Here is a 22,424-nt window from a genome sequence, read left to right as displayed (position 1 = left end):
AGACCTCACGCCAGCCTGCGTGAGTGTAAGCGCGTGCCTTTCGGCTTCCTCTCATTGTGTCTAGGCTGTCTTGTCTAGACACAACACTTTCTATCTCCTTTCAGTTAGTTACTCCATTATTCATTAGATAACCTAGTTACTTCATGACACAATGACATGAGAAATGCCAGTTATAAATAAATTACAGAGATTATATAAATAAGTGAAGAAATCGTATTTTAAACTGGAAGTGTGATATATGTGAACAATTTATAGTTGAAAAACTCTACTAACTATTCAAAGACCTATAAAGAACAAACAGTGTAAATTTGTGTGAAACTAGCAAATCCTGGGTGGAATACAAGACAGTATATGAGGAAAGAGAACCTATTACCAGAATGGGTAGATAAAAATTTTTAAACTTCTTTCTGTAACTGTTAACAGTTGTCTTCGCCTGGCATTTATAGCAAAAATTTTCCTTCACTTTATTTCTTCTTTATCCTTTGAGTAACATGAATGGAGAACAGCACAAGTATGCAACATATTAATTTGCTTTGTGTGTATTCATGTCGGGAGAAGTAATTCCATCTGTTTGTTACAGAAAAAGATATGTGTATTGTGTTCACTGTCCAGAGGGTCCTGGACTAAATACACCTTTTGTCATTGATCCTACTGGTACATATTTCAGGTAACTACAGTAACTGAGTGGTTAGCATGTCATATATAAACTTAAGACTATACATGTGCAGTTAGAAATTCTGGAACTATTTTTAATTAACATTTGCATTTAGTAAATTATTGGATTTTGTTTTAATTGTATTTGTTGTGATAAACTGCTGTAGACTGTTATTAGACTAATGTAGGAAGTCTCTGGTAACTGTGATAGTGTGTTCAGGATCTACAGATTGAAGAGTTATTACTTTGAGGATTTTCACTTTTGAATTTTGGACATTTCTGCAAACTCATATCAAGTTCCTATTTACTCTTCTTGTGTTCAGGTGGGTGTTGCCTTTAAATTCCCTCTAAGAGTACTGGATGTCTCTCATCAGTCGTTTTACACTGCAACTACTTACAAATTTTAGAGGCAGGAGGAATTATGAGAAACAATGTCACCCCATACTTATTTTTATTGTTTTAACTAAGGTTGTGGGTGACAAAAAGTAACTTTGAGATAACAACATTAGTGCAGTGGAAGGCTGGCTGCTTTTTTAGAAATACATTCAGGCTACTCCTAGAATAATGATTATGTGAACTGTGTTACCAGTTTTGGAGACATTTTTGACTTTGCAGTTGACACTTTATGTACATGAACTTATTGGAGGAAATAAAGTAGCAAATTCAAATAGTCAGCATGTAATGCAGTGTAATGCTCTCGTTATTGGTTATTTTCGAAGTTTAGGTTTTATCTTGAGCAGCGAATGGTAAATATTATTTTGTCCACCTTCATTTCACAGTGCCTTTGTCAGTGTATGTACTATTTCTTCAAATTATGCAGTGTCTCCTGGGCTACAGATATGTAGTACAGTGTCCATTTTTGTAAATAAATACAACTCTTTGAATGATAATATATTCTTTCAGTCAAATAGCATGCACACTCCTATACAGTTGCCTTAATCTTTGTAACAGGATTGATGACATTATAACAAACTCATGATTTGATATCAGAATTAAGAATTAATATCTAACACTGTCTGCCTTTGTCTTCTGAAGTTGACACCAGCATTATTCAGCATGGGCCTTTATCCCAGGGCATATGCACTACTCCAGTCTGGGAAGGAGATGCATTGATCGTGTCCAAACACCCATGCAGGCACTTCCTCTCACAAAGTTACTGCAGTTGATGTTACCCCTTGAAGACACATATCGTTCCTCAGTATGACACATCTCATGAAAAATAAATAAGAAAATTGCAAAATGATTGCCCCCTCTTACCAAATGATTTCTTATATCATTTCACTGTTTGCAGGTTTCATTCATCAGAAAGCTAAACATAGGGTTACAGGTCACTCTTTTGGAGTGATATGCAATACCGCAATAGTAAGCAATCACTGTTTATTGGTGTCCCAGTTAAAACCGTATCCAGTGTGATTTTGCTCACTAATATTAGGTTTATTTAAAATAATTACAAAATATTTAATCTGAATGCCCCCTCCCATAATATATTCCTGTCCCAAACTTATACAAATTACTCATAATATTTATAATGCCACAGTATTTTAGTTTTATAATCAAAACTTAATACAAGGTGTATGAGAAAAGTAATAAAACTGACAACACTGCAAGCGATCTGGCAATGCTGTGTTCTTCTATGTTGGTAGATCAATGTGTTCATCCCTCAGATGCTCAGTCTGAGTTTAGCTCCATACAGCCATCACATGATTTTTGATCTGAATCTGTTTAGCGTATTCATGCCGTGGTCTCGCTCTATGATTTTTACCCAATACTAAGTTGATGATCCCTTGATGCCTCAGAACGGGTCCTATCAATCGATCCCTTCTTCTAGTCAAGGTGTGCCACAAATTCCTATTTATAACCCTGTATTCACCTGACCGGAAGTCTTGTTCCTCCTGCCACTGAGCTTCACTAATTCCCATTATATCTAGCTTTAACCTATCCATTTCCCTTTTTAAATTTTGTAACCTACCTTAACGATTAAGGGATCTGACATTCCATCCTCCGATCTGTAGAAGAGCAGTTTTCTTTCTCCTGATAACAACATCCTCCTGGGTAGTAGGGGGTAATGTTCATAAAGAAGTTGTCCCTCCAAAAGAAACTGCCAACCAAGTGCTTTACAAAGATGTCCTTGAAAGGCTCAGGAAAATGGTGGATCATGTGAGACTAGACATTGCAGACAAGTGGATGCTGCATCATGACAATGCCCTGTGTCACATGGACTCTTCTATCATGAAATTTTTGACCTCAGAAGCAATCCTGTTGTTCCATGTGCACCCCCCCTCCCTCCCCCCAATTATTCTCATTTTTTTTCTTTTCCCAAAATTGAAAAATGTCTTAAAAGGGTGTCAATTTGGGACTCTGGAGATAATTCAAAAGAATGTGACTGATATGTTAAAGGCCCTACCAGTTGAAGCCTGTCAGTGCTGCTAACAAGACTGTGAACAGTGACTCCGCTGGTGTATAGCTGCCAAGGGAACTACTGTGAAGGGGACAATATTGTTCTTTGGGAAAAATAAAAACTTTGGTGGATGAAAAAATCAGTCTCATATCTTTGCTCACACACTTCGTGTAACATCTTCAAGTTATGTATATTCTCCTCCAAATGGCAACACATCACTAGAGCAGTGCTACTTGATACTTTCCCCTAAGCCACTTAATAACTTTAGAAAAACTTCTGCAGAGTTCTGCAAAATAATGATAATGGAGCCAAGGCAGAAATGGTTACTGAAATAGTGAAGACAATTAGAAACTAAGTAGAACATGAGGTCAACAATTGCTGGAACCTGTGGACAGGAGGCAGCCGAGGCATTACAATTTTCATAATTGGGACTTCTACTGTATAATGTCAGTAATTCTAATAATTATGATGATAATATGTGTGGAAACTTGGGGTTACCACCTCAATCGCACCAGTATTTTGCCATCTGTCAAAGATCAGTGGGACACAAGGTACTGGTCTGATGTATTCAATCAGCCGACACAGGGTGTACAGCAGCGAAGCTTAGGCACTAGGAGACTCTACTTCCAGACAGCACTGACAGCCGTGCTTCGTGCAGAGTGCTCCTGTTGCATTTGCACCTTGAAAATGGTGGGGTATTTGCCTATTGAAATATTGTCAGTTGTTGAATACATCAAACAGCTGCATTTCCATAACTTGTTTGTATTAGAATGATTTGAGGAATGCTTCATGAATATGAGGGTACACTGCATTGTCCCCATGTCACAAAACCTCAGTTATATTGAACACATCGAGGGTGCCACTGATCAAGGTGTGCATACCCTGGGTCCAGTTTCAACAAATCTTGAAATGTGGATAGCTGTTTCATGGGTCATATATCAGGATGACAACACAGAGCTTTTGGTTTCTTCTGGAGTTGATACTGTAATTCATTAGTGCCACCTTCTGTGTGGAAGGGGGATGCTGTTACATATTTGTACATAAGTGACTAATTCAGTTTTAGCAAATGTGTACACTAATAATAAAATATTCTAGAACACAGTTATCACACATTTCTTTCTTCTCTGTTATCAGGCGTGAGGGGTTTGGTGGAAATTTCATCTGTGGCAAATCACCAACAGAAGAGGAAGGAGAACCAAGCATAGAACATCTTGAGGTCGACTCTAGTTATTTTGACAACAGTGTTTGGCCCCATCTGGCAGCTAGAATTCCAGCATTTGAACAGTTAAAGGTATTAAACTTAGAGCATCTTTTAGTGTTGATGAATTTTTTGGCTATTATGATTACAGTGTGGTAATTCCAGAATATAAACAACAGAACGAGGTGTGTGTGGTTCACATAAAGCTAAGTAATTTGCACTCTGTTTTCTCTTACCTTCTTACTGTAATGTACAGCCACCCTCCACATATACACTTGATGTACACACTTTTGTGACTGTAACAGCACTAACTGTTTAAGTTGGTTACCTCCAAACTAGGGGGAAGAGAGAGAAAACCATTGTGTTGTCTTGGATGATGAAGACATTTGGGACAGGGAGGTGGTAGGTATATACTGGGTGGCAGGAGAAGGGTAGATACATTATGTGATCAAAAGTATTCGGACACGCCCAAAAGCATATGTTTTTCAATTTAGGTGCATTGAGCTGCCACCTACTGCCAGGTACTCCATATCAGCAACCTCAGTAGTCATTATACATCGTGAGAAAGCATAATGGGGCGCTCCCTGGAACTCATGGACTTCGAATGTGATCAGGTGATTGGTTGTCACTTGTGTCATATGCCTGTACGCGAGATTTCCACGCTGATAAACATTTCTGCACAAAAATGCACAGGCCAACCTCATCTATTGACTGACAGAGACCGCCGACAGTTGAAGAGGGTCGTAATGTGTAATAGGCAGACATCTATCCCGACCATCACACAGGAATTCCAAACTGCGTCAGGATCCACTGCAAGTACTATGACAGTTACGCAGGAAATGAGAACACTTGGATTTCATGGTCGAGCAGCTGCTCATAAGCCACACATCACGCCGATAAATGCCAAATGATGCCTCGCTTGGTGTAAGGAGAGTAAACGTTGGATGATTGAACAGTGGAAAAACATTGTGTGCATTGATGAATCACGGCACACAATGTAGCGATCCGATGGCAGGGTGTGGGTGTGGCAAATGTCTTCTGCCAGCATGAGTAGTGCCAACAGCAAAATTCGAAGATAGTGGTGTTATGGTGTGGTCGTGTTTTTCATGGAGGGGGCTTGCACCCCTTGTTGTTTTGCATGTCACTATCACAGCACAGGCCTACATTGATGTTTTAAGCACCTTCTTGCTTTCCACTGTTGAAGAACAATCTGGGGATGGCGATTGCATCTTTCAACATGATCGAGCATCTGTTCATAATGCACGGCCTGTAGTGGAGTGGTTACAGAGTCATGACCTGAATCCTATAGAACACTTTTGGGATGACTTGGAATGCTGACTTTGTGCCAGGCCTCACCACCTGAAATCGATACCTCTCCTCAGTGCAGCATTCCGTGAAGAATGGGGTGCCATTCCCCAAGAAACCTTCCAGCACCTCATAGAACATATGCCTGCGAAAGTAGAAGCTCTCATCAAGGCTAAGGGTGGGCCAACACCAAATTGAATTCCAGCATTACCGTTGGAGGGCACCACAAACTTTTAAAAGTCATTTTCAGCCAGGTGTCCAGATACTTTTGATCACATAGTGTAGGTGGCTTTCAGAAACAGCTGCAAAATTTTTATTAGTAGGAAAATGACAAGAGAGGCAAGGTTGAAGGTAAGGGAATGGAAATGAAAAGGGAGTTGGGTTGGGGTGGCACAGGGGAAGGCTCCGGCAGCAACTTTGAACAGTGGTAAGTGTTTTTTATGTTTCAGTTTTTGAACTGATACTCATAGCAGGTGATATTAGTTCTGCATTTGTAGAAAGACTATTTTACCATTCATGTTGAAGGGCAGTGCTTAAGTATGTGGTGAGTAATGATATTATGGTGAAATAATAACATTTAACACCATTTTGTTGTAAAGATATACTTTCTTGACTTTGTGATCACAAATGTAACAACACAGAACAAAGCTAGACCTTAAGTGAGTTCAAAGATCATCGTAAAGAGAGATCACACTGACTGATGTATTGAAACGCCACAAGTACATCAAATAATCATATGTAGAGTCCGTTCACTGAGAACCCAGTATTATAATGTAGTGTTTATAATTTGATCGGGGGTCACCTGATACATTTCAGAATTAATATGGAGATTAATATGCTATTAAGTTACCTGCAGGCGTTTCATCCTTGTCTGCATTACTCAGTGGGTAGCTGATTACAGGTATCTGACTAGTCCTTTTATTAATTCAGCTGCAGATTTCAGCCAGAAAAATGAATAACTGTAAGCAGTAATTTATTTACATAAAAATTACAATGTGAACAATTTTCTGATCTCTTTAAGTGTCACATATAAAAAAACTGTATTCTTCCAGATTAAATCTAGTGAAGATGCCGTAACGTAAAAAGCAGAACACATCTGGAACATAAATAAATGTAGACATCAGAGAGGAAAAGTATATACTTACTTGCTATGGATAATTGTGACACCAAAAACTTATTACGTCTGACTAGTGATCATTTTTCAGCATGGATCCACCTGCTACATAGGCACTTCAGAAAGTAAGCTGCTAATGTCATCCTACACTAACATCATTGCATAACAGGAGTATCACATTGCCAGAAGAGAGTACATGGTCCAGGTTTCCCGCATACATGGTTCTGCTGCAGCATGTACAACATGTGCATCCCACTGTTTGAACAAAATGATGTGGATACTGGAAACATATTCCAAAGTAGAAGTATGTGGAGCAGTACAGTTCTTGTGGCCAAAGTGTCAAAATTGCACACAGATTCACTGTGAAATTCTGAGGATATATAGACCAAATGAACATCATGTCCAAAGAAATAGCGCCAACAATTTGACCAAGGCCATGATTGATGCTGGTAAGTAAGGAGGGCCATTGACATTGACCACAGACGGCAATGTCCAGGCAGTCAAGAAACTGATTTGAAGCAGTCACAGATTAAGTATCCCAGACATGGCTCAGGAGATGTGCATCTCAATAGGCAGTGCTTACTTCATCAACTGAGATCGTCTCCAATAATGGAAATTGTGCCCATGCTGGGTTCAACAATCACGGTCACTTGCACATAGAGGTGCAGATTTTAAGGTGCCTCTGGAGAACTTCTTGAACAGTACTCCACAGAAACCAATGATTTCCTAAGCCGAGTCATTACAAGCAGTGCAACTATGAGAGCATTTCTGGAATGGAGACAGACCTTGCTTCTGCGGAAGAAACCCAAAATTGCACCATCAGCAGGGAAGGTCTTGGCCACAGTTTTCTTCATCCGTGAAGGAGTTGTGTGCACAGAGATTATAGCAAAGGGCACAGTCATTAATACCAATTTAATCTGTGTAACACCAACACCACTGTGCAGTGCCATAAAGAACAAGATGCAGGGCTGACTAAGCAAAGGCATTGTTCTCTTGCATCACAATGCAATCCATAGCAATCACAACACAGGCTTCAACATTTACGATGAGGGTTTGGAAACATCTGTGAAACAGTCAAAGTTTGGCTTCAGATTTCCTTGTTTTCAGCAAGCTGAAAGAGCATTAGGATGAAAAGAGATTTTCTAACAAAAAGGGCATTCATACAGCAGTTCTTGAACGACCAAGTGACCTAGGATTTCTGTCCTCTATCAACTGAATATTTGCTATAATGTTCTAACTGTTGTTTACAGAGACTTGGTGAATACACTGTAAACCAGTGTCACCCTAAAGTGCAGTGCAGCATTCAGTAACAGCTACTTGGCCGACCATAGTAATGTTTAACTTACTTTTGAAGTCTCCTGTACATAGTGCAACCACAGGCATGAAACCATTAAAGCTGATGCTAACCTATTGCCCTTTAAATGTAGTAAGAATACCAGTAAGCACCCAAAAAACATTAGATTATTCTGTAAAACTTTCACTTTATCTATTCCAAAATTCTGATACACTGATATTTGATTGGAATCATGATTATTTTTCGTACGATCGAGATGCTGTAGAGGGTGTTCATATTGCTCATCAAAAGTTAATCAGGTCACTATATACTGACAGGTCACATTAGTAGCTGGTTTTAATCCCCAATCTACAAAGTTTTAAAAAAGCAGTATTACAGAAGTTATTTAATATACAGAATAAAATAAAAAGTCATGCATTATCTGATTTATTTTGATTGGTTTCACTCGTCAGATTTGAGCATCCTCAGATCCGTTATCCCCATGGCAACATGTTACAAGATAAAAGCATTGCTTGGCACCACACAAAGCATATTCAAGATGGTGCTGAATGGTGCTTTTTTAACTTGTAATATCTTGTCACTAGTGCAATGAATATCTGAAGATGCTCATGTCAGGCAGGTGAAACCGATCAAAATAAATAAAATAATATGTGACTTGTCTGTGTCCTATACATTAATTACAACAGTCACTATGTCCCTCATAGGTAAAGCCGTGTGTTTGCTAAGTTTGCCTAACCATATAGATTTAGCTTTCCAGTGTTTCCCTAAATTGCTTCAAGCTAGAAAGTTTTACAACCCAATGCTTCTGCTATTCAGTGAGTAGTCTCCTTTACTCCTAAGTATTTACATTCTGTCAGAACAGGACTCAGGAGGGTGGCTTAATGGAGGTTAAGACCAGGAGGGTTATGAGAGCAAAGGATGTGTTGGAAAGATAATTCCCGTCTGTATAGTTCAGAAGTCTGGTGGTGGAGGGAAGGGTCCAGATGGTCCAGGTTGTGGAGCAGCCATTGAATTCTAATATGTTGTACTTCACAACTAGTACCCTCTGAATCCTTGCTCCACCACCAGCATTTCTGATTTATGCAGATGAGACTTATCCTTGGAACACATCTTTAACTCCCATAACCCTCCTGGCCTCATGTTTCTATCTCCACAACCTACACTCCAGTTTCCTCTTCTTTTTTCTGTTAGCTGCTCCCAATGCACATCACGGTCATTGGATGTTGCTCCCCACTGGCTCTGGTGCATGTCATATGCCTAGCCCATGTACCTGCCACCTTTCCCTTCCACATTCCTAGCTAGCAAACCTGTTGCCCCCTCCAATCCACTAGCAACCCATCCCAGTCCCTCTATGCATTGTGCCTCTCCCCTCCCCACTCCATCCACCAACACTGTCCCAACCGTGCCCCCCAGCACAATTCCTACCCCAGACTAGCCCACATGCTGAAATGCAATGCTGGCATTGTATGTCCATCAGGCACAGGATAAGGGTAAGGTGTGTGTGTGTGTGTGTGTGTGTGTGTGTGTGTGTGTGTGTGTGTGTGTGTGCTCTAGATTGGCAAAGGATTTATTTCAAAAGCTAGAAAGTTTTCTTTCTCATTTCTGTTTGCCGGTCGACAACCCAATGCTTCTGCTAGTCTTCTTAATGTATTTAAATTCTGTCAGAACTTTCCTTATTATTTATATCGGCAAGTATCCATTGAGCTGCTATTGGAGATAAACAGTGCCTACTTAATATAAATAACTGAATAATAGAGTTTTTTCAAAATAGCAGCTTTCCTTCTGTTTTATTAGGTTGCATTTAGCTTAAATAAGGACAAATAACATTATGCACTATTTTATCGTCAATACAGTGTACAGATTAATTTTCCAAAAACTATGTATACATTGACTTGTGTTCCACATGCATTTATGTTCTCCTTCTTGTTGGAGTTCACGGAACAGATGAATTAATTAATTAATTTGACCACTGTTGTGTTTTTTCAAAAAGTAATGAAAATATGAATACTGCAGAATGTATAATCTGAGATTTCTGTTCTGCCTTCTTCAAGTCCAGGGAGTCCCATTAATACATATGTAAGATTAGTGTTCAGTGTCCAAAACAGTGTAACAATATTTCACATTGTGTTTCACTGATTAAAGTAGCAGTTTTGACTATGTATGATGCAGTGGTTAAGACACTGGACGTACTCTTATTCAGATGTGGTGAGCTTCAAATACATGTCTAGACATCCAGATTTAGATTTTCCGTGAGTTTCCTAAATCCTATAAGACAGATGCAGAGATGTTTTCTTGAGAAGCCCATGGCCAAGTTCCTTCCTTGTCTTTGTTTGAGTGGGCCTTGTGCACAGTCTCTAATGACCTCAACATTGAACATATGTTATACTCCGATCTTCCTTTGCTTTTAATTCGATGATCCATCATACTGCTTGCATCACACTGTTTGGATGGCGGGTCGGGAGGGGAGCGAGTTAAGTTAGGTGTAGGCCAGGAAGCTTACAGGAGTGAAGGATGTGCTGTAAGGATAACTCCCACCTGCGCATCTCAGAAAAGTTGATGGTGGTGGGGAGGATCTAAATGGCATGGGTTGTGAAGCAGCCTTTGAAATAAATCTCACATGTTGTGGTCTGCTGCATGTTGTGCCACTGGATGAGCCATCTTGTTTTTGGCAACAGTTTGACAGTGGCCATTCATTCTAGTTGACAGCTGGTTGGTTGTGATACCAATGTAAAATGCTGTGCAGTGGTTGCAGCACAGCTGGTATATAACATGGGGCTGCTTTCGCAGGTGACTTATCATCTGATGGGCTAGGATAGGCCGGTGATGGGACTGGAGTAGGTGGTGCTGGTTGGCTGGATTGGACAGGTCTTGTGTCTAAGTCTTCCACAGGGGTATGATCCCTGTGGCAGTGGATTGCGTGTGGGAGTGGTATACAGATGGACTAGGATGTTGTGGAGGTTGGACGGGTGGCAGAACACCACTTTGAGAGGGGTTGGAAGTATCTTGGATAAGATGTCCCACCTTTCAGGGCCTGATGATAAATAATCAAAGCACTGATGCAGGACGTGGTTCAGTCATTCCAGTCTGGGATGGTACTGGCTGACAAGTGGGGTGCTTCTTTGTGGTTGGTTCTTGGGATGGAAGTGAGGACCAGGTGAGTGTGAGGATATGACACAGGAAATCTGTTTGTGAATTAGTTCTGGAGGGTATTGCCTGTCTGTGAAGGCCTTTAGCATACTGGGTGAGGGAGTTCTCGTCACTGCAGTTGCATATTCCACAGGAGGCTAGGTTGTACGGGAGGAATTTTATGGTGTGGAAGGCATGTGAGCTGTCAAAGTGCAGGCACTGTTGGTGATTGGTGGGTTTGATGCGGACCAAGGTGTGGATGGAGCCATCCAAGAGCAGGAGATTGACATCTAGGAAAGGTGGCATGATGGATGGAGCAGGACCAGGTGAAGAGGTGAAGTAGTAATGGGTTAGGATGTAGTTGGTTAGGTGTATGAGGAATGAAGTGGTGGGTTTGAAATCTGCAGGGCATAGCGAGAGGTAGTGTTCAATTGCAGCAAGGACATGGACATAAGCGATGTTGGTGTATGAAGAGGTTGAATCAACAGTGACGAGTAGGGATCTGGGAGGTAGGTGTGTGGGGTTGGTGGAGAGCCAGTGCAGGAAGTAGTTTGTATCTTTAATGTGGGAGGCTAGGTTTTGGTCAATTGCTTGGAGATGTTGATCAACAAGGACCAAGATTCTTTCGATGGGTGCACTTTAACCAGCCACATGGTATGCCCAGGACTGTTAGGTTAATGGATTTTGGGGAGCATGTAGAAGAAGGATGTGCGGGCTGTTGTTGGGGTGAGTAGGTAGATGGATTCAGGGGAGAGGTTCTGAGAGGGGTCTAAGGATTTCAGGAGGGACTATAGGTCATGTTGGGCTTCTGGCAGAGCTTATTGATGGAGGTGTTGGACAACTGATGGAGGCCCTCTGCCTGGTAGTCACTTTGTTTTATCACAGCAGTGGTGAAACCTTTGACTGCCGGGGTATGATCAGGTCAGGATCCATTTTTAGGTTGTGTAGGACAGTCCTTTCTTCTGTTGATGGGTGGTTGTTCTTAGGGAGGGACCTGGGGGAAGGATGGTGAGGCCAGGTTGGAAGTTAGGACTTCCTGGAAGGTGACCAGGGGATGGTTGTGTGGAAGGGTCACGGCTGGATGGTAGTATGAACTAGGACAGGCAGGGTTCGATGTTGGGATTGGATTGGCTTCTGTTGGACAGGTTGGTGGCAAAGAAGTGTTTCCACTGTAGGGGATGGGAGGAGGAGAGTAGATCTGTCAGTCCAGCATGGTTAAACCTGGGAATAAGGCTAATATAAGTCCTTTGTGTAGGAATGAAACTTCTGTGGGGCTGAGAATTTTGGTGGAGAGGTTAAAAACCAGTTATTGTTTTGGCACTGGATTTTGTGGAGTGTTTGTAGGGTTTTTTTGGTGGATGTGATAGGTTGGAAAGGTCAGCTAGGCAGGGTCTGGGTGCTGTGAGGGGTTGGTGAGCAGGAACACCTGAAACTGAGGTAACTCACTATCTGCCTCCCCCCCCCCTCTCCCCCAACCAGTTGAACAGTCTCTCTCTCTCTCTCTCTCTCTCTCTCTCTCTCTCTCTCTCTCTCTCTCTCCTCCCTCCCTCTCCCTCCCCCTCCCTGCCCACTTCCTCTCTTCATGCCTCACCTCGCTCCACCCCGAACCATATCCCCATCCCTAAGTCCAGTACAGCCACGGTGAGCCAGTAAAGAGCTGGCGGTCGACTGAGCACAATTTAGGGAGACAAGCTCATGCTTGTGTCTGTCTGTGTGTGTGTGTGTGTGTGTGTGTGTGTGTGTGTGTGTTTTCCTACAGTTGAAAAAAGGAAGTGCATTCCGAAAGCTAGGCAAGTTCTGTCCCTTTTGTTTATGTACCTATCAATGATGCAGCGCTTTGCCTTTTGGTGAGTCATCTCCTTTGCTCCTAAATAATTTGTAACTGTTAGTAAACTGCTATATATTATATGCCTTTTCTGGTCCTAAATTTAAATTGTGAGGTGATCCATTGCTTTGTAGTTATGTTAAATATGTTCTGTTTACCTCCTATAGCTAACTTAACCCATTTGCGGCTGCTAAGGTTGAGCGTACAACCTGCCTGACTGACTAAAGGGGGCAAAAGTTTTATGCACATTGCTGGCGAGCGGCAGTCCTAGGACTGCTGCAGTCTATCTTGGGCCGAGAAAAAGTTAGTGTAGAAAAATAAGAATGTTTCTGTTTGTGATAGTAAAATTTTGCAACTTGTGACTTACTGTAGCAATAGACATGCCTGTAACCTATTAAAATGTCATTAATATCAGAATAATATGTTCCAAGATAATGTTTTAAACTGAACAGTTCCTAATGAAGATGCCCAATAGGCAGACTGTTATCTGTTTTGCATGGCAGCAAGTGTTACTGAGAATCTACACATATTTTGCTACAGTATTTGCCTTTTTAAACATCTGACATGTCAGCTCATTAGGAGAACTCATGCCCTTTCACGTTATATACATTTGTATCATGTGTACTTTGTAGATCAGGAAATCAAATTGCAGATACTTGGCCGTGTGTATTATGTCACTTGCCTTGTGTATGGTAGGAAATCATACATGTTTGTTCATAGCTGTGAAAGTTTATTTTACTATGAGTTATTTACCAGTGTTTAATACTCCAACAGCCTTATATTATCCCATAGGAAAAAATCCATAGGAATGAGATCCAGTGATCGCACTTGCAGTGGTATACAACCTCCCCTTCCAATCCATTGACAAGGATATCTGTTGCTCAGGTGCCCATGGGTGTAAAGATTAAAGTGTGATGGTACACCATAAAGTTGAAGCTGCATCCTCTCATGGACATCAGGCGTACAGTCTCCAACAGATGTGTCAACACATCTCAAATGAACACTAGATAACATGCACCATTCAAGTGGGCTAGTAGAAAGTAAAGTCATGTTAGTAGATCTTCTACGGTTCCAGTCTTCAGATTGATAGAGAGTTATCTTATGGTCTGAGATGAAAGGACTTCTGTCACTCTGAACATGGCTGTTGCAGCATTTGAAGACACTATCATGTTTGAAAGAGGTCTCATCTATAAACAGTACAAACTGAATGAACACTGCAGTAGGGTTCTGGAAAATTTTGTGATAGAAATAAACCCTGAGTTCCAAGTTATTTGGCCCATTTGCTTACATGTGTTGCTTGTGATAAAGATGTAACTGTTATTCCAGCAGTGCTCTTCACTCTGTGTTATTTGTAATATACATTTTATGATCAAATGAAATGGTGCTGCCATTATAATAACTTCTCATCAAGTTCTGGTGTCACTTGTGTGATTCGTGGTTTCAAACAATTGTTTAATATTGCCAGTCCTGAACCTAAAGCAACAATCATTGTCCTGTATACTTTCCATACATACTTGAAACTTCTTCCATTCATTATTATTAGTAAAGCCTTGAACTTAATGGTGAAGGAACATTTAAATGTAAACACCATTTTCACCATGTTAGGTCATCCTGTCTTCACATAAACGAATTTAGTCTGTATTCACTGCATGGAAACCATCAAATGAGACAGGAGTTGCTACCACGTCACAGTGATTGTCCAAGAATTTATTGATTTCACAGAATGGTCAAAAAGATAGGAAAAGGGATGAGTATGGAGTAAAAGATAAGGAATTATGAAGTCGAGCTTGTAAAATAAGAAGAAACCTAAGGAAAAAGTAGCAAGAGGGGAAGAATATAGCTAAAATGCAAAAACTGGAGAAGTTGTAAAAACAAAATAAATAAAATAAAATAAACACTGGAAAATCCATGATGGATTATTGATAGTATTATGAAAAGGATATATTACTACTCACCACATAGTGGTGATGAGTCACAGACAGGCACAAACAGAAAGACTGCTTAAAAAGTAAGCTTTTGGCCTAAATACCTTCTTCTGAATTAGACAAAAGACACACATGACTGTGAGCAACAGCACAGGGAGAAGCAATCTGGGCGGTGGGCTTAGGGAGGAGGCTGGGGTGGGGAGGGAGGAGGAACTAGGGATAGCAGGGTAGGGGTGGGGGACAGTAACGTGCTGCTTATGGGGGCATACCAGGACAAGGTGCTCCCTGCAATATATCCTATGTTTCTGTAACCCTCCTGCTCTCAACCTTCATTAGTCATTGCCCTGCACCTATCTATCCCCTTCCCTGTTCCCATTCTAGCAGTACACAGCTTTCTATTCCACCAATGCACTCAGAGTCTTTTTACTTCTCTCCTTTTCCACCCTCCTCCTCCCTCTGACCCCCACCCCCCTCCCTGCCATCCATCTAACCTCTCCACTGCACCTAGCTGCTCTACCCTCTTCCCACCTCATCCCTGCATACTTCTACAAGTAGCACTTTACCGTGCACCTTCCCTACTCAGCTATCCCTCTCCCTCATCGCACCAGCCTCCTTAGCCCCATCACCCAGACTGCTGCTTTCATCGTGCACTGTTATTTGCAGTCTGGCCTCTGCAGCTAGAGACAGTGGTGTTGTGTATGAGTTGTATGCATGAATGTGTGTATGTTGCCTAATTCAGAAGAACGTGTTTTAGCTAAAAGCTTACTTTTTTAGCAATCATTTTGTTGTGTCTGTCTGCAACTCAGCATCTCCACCATATGGTGAGTTGCAATCTATCCTTTTCATAATAGTGTCAAAGTTGTAAAAATGTTCTTGAGTAATAGAACCCAGTATGCTGTCCTCGATGGTGAGTGTTCATCGGAGGTGAGGGTATCATCTGGAGTGCCCCAGGGAAGTGTGATAGGTCCACTGTTGTTTTCTATCTACATAAATGATCTTTCGGACAGGGTGGATAGCAATGTGTGGCTGTTTGCTGATGATGCTGTGGTGTACGGGAGGGTGTCGTCGTTGAGTGACTGTAGGAGGATACAAGATGACTTGGACAGGATTTGTGATTGGTGTAAAGAATGGCAGCTAACTCTAAATATAGATAAATGTAAATTAATCCAGATGAATAGGACAAAGAATCCTATAATGTTTGAATACTCCATTAGCAGTGTAGCGCTTGACACAGTCACATCAATTAAATATTTTGGCGTAACATTGCAGAGTGATATGAAGTGGGACAAGCATGTAATGGCAGTTGTGGGGAAGGCGGATAGTCGTCTTCGGTTCATTGGTAGAATTTTGGGAAGATGTGGTTCATCTGTGAAGGAGACCGCTTATAAAACACTAATATGACCTATTCTTGAGTACTGCTCGAGCGTTTGGGATCCCTATCAGGTCGGATTGAGGGAGGACATAGAAGCAATTCAGAGGTGGGCTGACGCAAGTGTTACGGAAATGCTTCAGGAACTCGGGTGGGAGTCTCTGGAGGAAAGGAGGCGTTCTTTTCATGAATCGCTACTGAGGAAATTTAGAAATCCAGCATTTGAAGCTGACAGCAGTACAATTTTACTGCCGCCAACTTACATTTCGCAGAAAGACCACAAAGACAATGCCGGGATGGTTCCTCTGAAAGGGCACGGCCGACTTCCTTCCCAATCCTTCCCTAATCCGATGAGACTGATGACCACGCTGTCTGGTCTCCGTCCCCAAACCAACCAACCACAAAGATAAGATAAGAGAGATTAGGGCTCGTACAGAGGCATATAGGCAGTCATTTTTCCCTCGTTCTGTTTGGGAGTGGAACAGGGAGAGAAGATACTAGTTGTGGTATGAGGTACTCTCTGCCACGCACCGTATGGTGGATTGCGGAGTATGTATGTAGATGTAGATTTATATGTATATGTATGAATGAGTAGTAGAGAAACAATAAATCCCAGCATAGAAGAGAGTGAGCATTTGTACAGAGCAAAAGAAGATTTACCTTAGTTTCAGAATAATTGGATGGTAGGCATCACTTATTTGTTAGAAACAGAGCATTTGTGAAACATACAGAACAGGATGTATTGGTTTAATTGAGTAGGTTGTCAAGTTGGTGCTACATAATCTCAATTCCAACTCATATGACTAATTTATTTATTTATCATCATTTACTGCCATAAAGTTGGCATTTTTCATTTGTACAATAATAGAATATTGAAAATCTGGGTGGGAGACAAATAATGCTGTTAGTAAACACAGCCACTCGTCATTGTAAGGAAATGTTGAGAAGTTGATTGCCAAATAAACAAGAAGCTGAACATTATAATTAACTGAAATTCACAGTATATGCCTATTGACTGCTCCATAATGCTTCTGTGTGCTGAGTTGTTGCATTTACATATTTTGTGTTTGTAATTTCTGTAAATCTTTGTATGTCTACTCTTTAAGTTGCACACAGATCAGATAAACACAGATCTGAACAATGAAATTTCTCAAGCATTTCTGTTTTAGTAAGTTGTTGAATAATTGTGTTAATAGGAAAGATACGTGAGTATCTGATGAATGTTTAAATTTATTGTCAAAAATTATACTTTGAGTATCAACTTGAAGCTTGTTTTCATTACGTGGAAAGGGAAACTTATGACATAGAATAATAACTGATGTTTATTTACAGGTGAAAAGTGCATGGGCTGGGTATTATGACACCAATGTAGTAGATGAAAATGGAATTGTTGGACCTCATCCATATTACCACAATCTTTATTTAGCAGCTGGATTTAGTGGCCATGGTAAGTAAATAATTAGAATAAATGCAAAAATCTTGCATTACTATTCTCGGTAACAGATAAATAAAATAACATTGTGTTGTAATAATTAGATAATACAAACCTTGACAAACACACAAAACATGAAACTCCAAAAAGTGATGTGGAGAGCAAAGAAAATGGATCCTACAGTGTTAATCCATCTATTCACATATTAATTATGACACAAAAAATGATGGAGTGAAACCATTAATAACAATTTTTTCTTCTGAAGTTGCTTCGGTCAAGAAAACCACACTAGTTCCTCCTGTTGATTGTTGTATGCATGAAAAAGTTGCAGGTACAGAGATAAGTGTTGGTGGGATTGAAGGGCCACTAATGTTACTGATTGATCTTGGTGGGGTGCTTTTCTGAGTGTATATTTTATGAAAGAATTGGTGTTCTTGTAAAAGCAGATTTTTTCATAAATCTCCAGGAGAGCAGTGGGTCTTATATAACTGGAAAAACTCAAGAACTTAGACCAGTTTTTTGATAACGGTCAGAGGACAAATATATATTCTATCTCTCTCTCTCTCTCTCTCTCTCTCTCTCTCTCTCTCTCTCTCTCTAACTCTGAGTACCAAAAGGAACTGGAACTCACCTTTATGCCATTTTGCTTGACTTATATAGAAAGCTCTTAATACAGCTTGCTGCTACCTAGTAGTAAAGAAAGAAAAACTTATAGATCATCAGACTAGCTATTTAATTAGCCTAAAGACATCTTGAGACTAAATTCTTTTACTGTTACTGAAATATACATTTTATTGATAGTGTGTGACAAGTTAAAACTGTGGCAGACCAAGAGTAAAACTTGGGTCTCTACTTCTGTGGATAGTGTGCTGTTAATTACAGGTGTGCTGTTAACTATGAGGGCTGTTCAGAAAGTATACGACTTTTATTTATAAAATCTATCTCTATTCAGATGCAGTTCTTTGACACTAATCACCTTCAGAGCAGTCCCCTTCAGCTTCTACAAACCTCTCCCATTGTTACTGCCACTGCTGGAAGAATTGCTGGAAAGCCTCTTTCAGTATGGTGTGCAACTGCTCTATCGAATTCTGCATAATGTCTTCCCTGTTCTGAAATCTGCTGCCTTTCAGAGTCTTTTTCAGTTTATGGAAAAGCCAGATGTCACTTGGTGCTAAGTCTGGAATAGGGAGGCTGACAAACCACAGCCATCTTGTGTGTGGCCAAAAACCTCTGATTAAATGAGAACAATGAGTGGGTGCGTTATTGTGATTGAGGTGCCTACTACCACTGCCAATTTCCTCTTACTGCTTCATGAATGTGACATACAACCTCTTGGTAGTACCCTTTATTGACATTGGTACCTTATGGGGCATACTAGTGATGGATACGCCATTGGAGTAAGAAAGGATTGTCAGCTTGACTTTCACATTGCTGTGGACCTGTCTCCCTTTTTTGGATCTCGGGGATGATAGATGCTTCCATTGTGATGACTGGAACTCTGCTTCTGGGCCACTCCCAAAAAAAAACAGGATTCTAGCACCAGCGATCACTGTGTTAAGAAAGTTGGGATTACTGTCCACAGTATCTAGCATGTCCTGTGCGATCTCTGATTAAAGTTGTTCTACTCAGTTGTTAGCAGCTTTGGCACAAATTTTGCTGAGGTCCTCCTGAGATTCAAATGTTCTGTTAAAGTGGAATGGGTAGTATACTAATTTTAACCTCATCTGCAAGTTCTTTGATCATGATTCTTATGTCATGCATCACCAGGGTCCTCACATGATCAAAGACAGCCTCATTTGCAGATGTCGAGGACCTACCTAAATGTGCTTCACTCTTCACTGATGAGCAGCCATCTTTGACGCAAGAATCACCAAGCTTAAAACAAAATTTGATGCAATAAGATTGTTCCACATTTTCTGCCATTTTGCCCGCACACAATCCAGTCACTACCATATACGTGTGCTCATTTGTCAAAGGCTAGCCAGTAACTGGTTGTTTAATCGATGTTTGAATGTTAATCTATCTAAAACCTACAGAAGCAGAAATTTCTGAAGGAACGATATGTCTAACATACATTTATGACCAGGGGACTCACTAGAGTCATAAATGAGATTTTAATTAGCAAGAAACTAAACACTTGTTTGAAACCGTATATAAGTTAACACATGCAGTGCATAGTCATATTTCCCAAAATAGTAGTTTCTGTATTGTATGTTCTTAACTTATTTACTATCAAATTGCAAAAGTGGACTACGTACATGTACGTGTACCTGCACATCAACACCTACATACAAACTCTGCGAGCACCATATGGTGCATGGCAGACGGTACCTTGTACCCCTACTGGTCATTTTGTTTTCTGTTTCACTCACAAATAAAGTGAAGGAAAAATAATTGTCTGTACACTTCCTTATGACTCCTAATTTCTCTTATCTTATGTGAAATGTATGTTGGTGCAGTAGAATCATTCTACAGTTAATTTCAATGAAGCGATTAAAACACAACAGAATGGAACAGTTCACACACTTGACAAAGGCAGCATATGGATGTGTTGCATCATTTCTGGTGTGCCCACACTGCAGTAGCTTAGTATTAAAAGCCATTATCCCTATTTGTGCCATGAGCTTTTCTATTCTGCTGTATTTTAGTCACTTTATTGAAACTCCACAGTTGAAGTTTAATGACGAACAAGAGAGGAACTCATGACAACAAAAGAACTTCTATTTTTGGAAATATGACACTGTAAATACTATGTGTATTAATGTATACTGTTTCAAGAAAAATATTAAGCTTTTGGCTAGTTCATATCTTCTGTATCTGCTCTAGTTAACAACTTTCTGCGTTATGTTCATTAAATGATTGTTGTTGTCCCTCCATATTGCTGGGGTGTTAAGAACTGACAGCATATTAGGGCCAATTGTATAAACATCACAGACTGGAGATCAGTTTTGATCTTAGTTCAGAATATGAACCAAGTTCACAAATTTGGTGTGTTGTATAAGACTAAACTTGAATATACTGAATGAAGTTCAGTGTTTATCGTAATTAACGTGAGACACATTTGGCAACACCACTAAATTAGTTTTCAACATGATTAGTGCACCTTCACTGCAGTTATTAATTGAACATATCACAGTATATATTATTGAAAGTTTTGTGTTGTAAAAATAAATATAAGCAGAAGGAACTTCTCAAGCTTCTTCAAGAAACTTCTATACAGCTGAAAAATTTCAAAATAGTTGGATGTAATTGTAAAGTAAATGAAAAGAAACAAAATAATTCCCAGCACACATGGCTCCTGAATACAGTATGCTGCCCACGACAGCGGCCCAGACTGCTAGGAGAACAGCAAGATGTGTAGTGAGGCAGTGTGGTTTCAAAACAAAGTGCTGTAGTAAATACTTTTATAACCAGTATCATAGAGAATAAATCATTTAGCTGCTGATAATTTATGGCCATCTGGCATTGGTCGTTAAGTGGTGCGGCCAATTTAACTCTGAACACAAGCAAACTGTAGAGACTTCTCTCATAAGTTTGTTGAACATGATGAAAACAAACTTATAAAAGATTGTTGGCCATGGATTTAGGCACCTTTCTGTACGGGTGAAAGTTTTAGTAGTTCACATATTATAAAGCCAATGTAATTCAGTGCTAAAGAAATGATCGACACACAGAGTGGCAGTGTATATATTTGCATTTTCTGCTTAGGTAGATTTGTCATCAACTTGTAAGTTGGTTTGACCACCACAGCAATTTACTGAGCATCGTCCTTTGGGACATGGTATATCTTGCTTTCCTCATATGTTGCAACAGACCTGCCCATCCATATATTTGAGGACCTATTTTTAAATGTATACTCTGTATCACAACACAACTCAGAATTTTACACTTTAACAAACACTACAAGAGATGAAAAAAAGGATAAATGAGAAGGAAAAAAAACATGAAACTGACATAGATTTGAAGCCCAGACCTTTGAATCCATAGTCCAGCACATAACCGCTGACCCACTAAGACACAACATCAGTTAGTAGTTGGCCAGTAAATACAACTCTGCTAATTATCTTACATGTGCTTCATATTTCTGTTCATTAATGCATGGGAAGTTGTCAAATCAGTTTAAGCACACATTTGGTACTTCAAAAATTCATATGAATCATGTAAATTCTGCTATTCAACACATAGAACTCTTTTTGCAAGAAATGTTCATTCACTAATGGTTACTCTCGAACTTTACCCACTTTTACTGTTGACTGTAAGTAGTTCAAATTTCCCTGTCTTCTTCTGCCATGAAGTAGCTATGAAATGCTTTGAATGTTTTTCATGTTAATTACAAGCTATCTCCTAGATATCATATGGAAGCAAATACTACCTGCAATCATTACTTACATTCCCAATATTCTCTTTAACTTAGTGCCCATTTCATTATTATTAAAAAAAAGGGACATTTTAAAAATGTGACACAAATTGTATTGACAAAATTTAATGGACATAAAAGTTTAACTTTGCATCATGCACTCAGGTGATCCCAAATGAGTTTTTACAATTATTCTGCTGCACTGTGACTGTTCTTTTCACTTTTATGTATTTTATCAGGAAGTGCATTACTGTTTGACCACTCATGCAATGTTTTTTTTGTCTTAACATGATTCAAAATGTCAGACCTTCCATCATGCCCAATAGTGGATTTCGATTTGCACAATGTACAGGGTGATTATAATTAAAGTTAAACTTTCAAAACGCTGTAGCAATAACACCACTGGTTAGAATGAGGTCAAATTGCA

General features: G+C 40.0%; 1 protein-coding gene across 1 annotated transcript in view; it reads left to right on the top strand.

Moving 5' to 3' along the window:
- The window catches only part of LOC124795082 (FAD-dependent oxidoreductase domain-containing protein 1-like), a 94,653-nt gene that overhangs the window by 49,668 nt on the left and 22,561 nt on the right, over positions 1-22,424 (top strand). The window contains exons 6-8 of the mRNA XM_047258901.1: positions 581-667; positions 4,187-4,343; positions 17,541-17,655. Of these exons, the coding sequence (XP_047114857.1) occupies positions 581-667; positions 4,187-4,343; positions 17,541-17,655 (359 nt within the window). The remainder of the gene's footprint in view (positions 1-580; positions 668-4,186; positions 4,344-17,540; positions 17,656-22,424) is intronic.

Source organism: Schistocerca piceifrons, chromosome 4 (assembly GCF_021461385.2).
Source record: "Schistocerca piceifrons isolate TAMUIC-IGC-003096 chromosome 4, iqSchPice1.1, whole genome shotgun sequence".
In the NCBI taxonomy this organism is placed as follows: domain Eukaryota; kingdom Metazoa; phylum Arthropoda; class Insecta; order Orthoptera; family Acrididae; genus Schistocerca; species Schistocerca piceifrons.
This window is presented reverse-complemented; position numbering and strand designations above follow the sequence as displayed.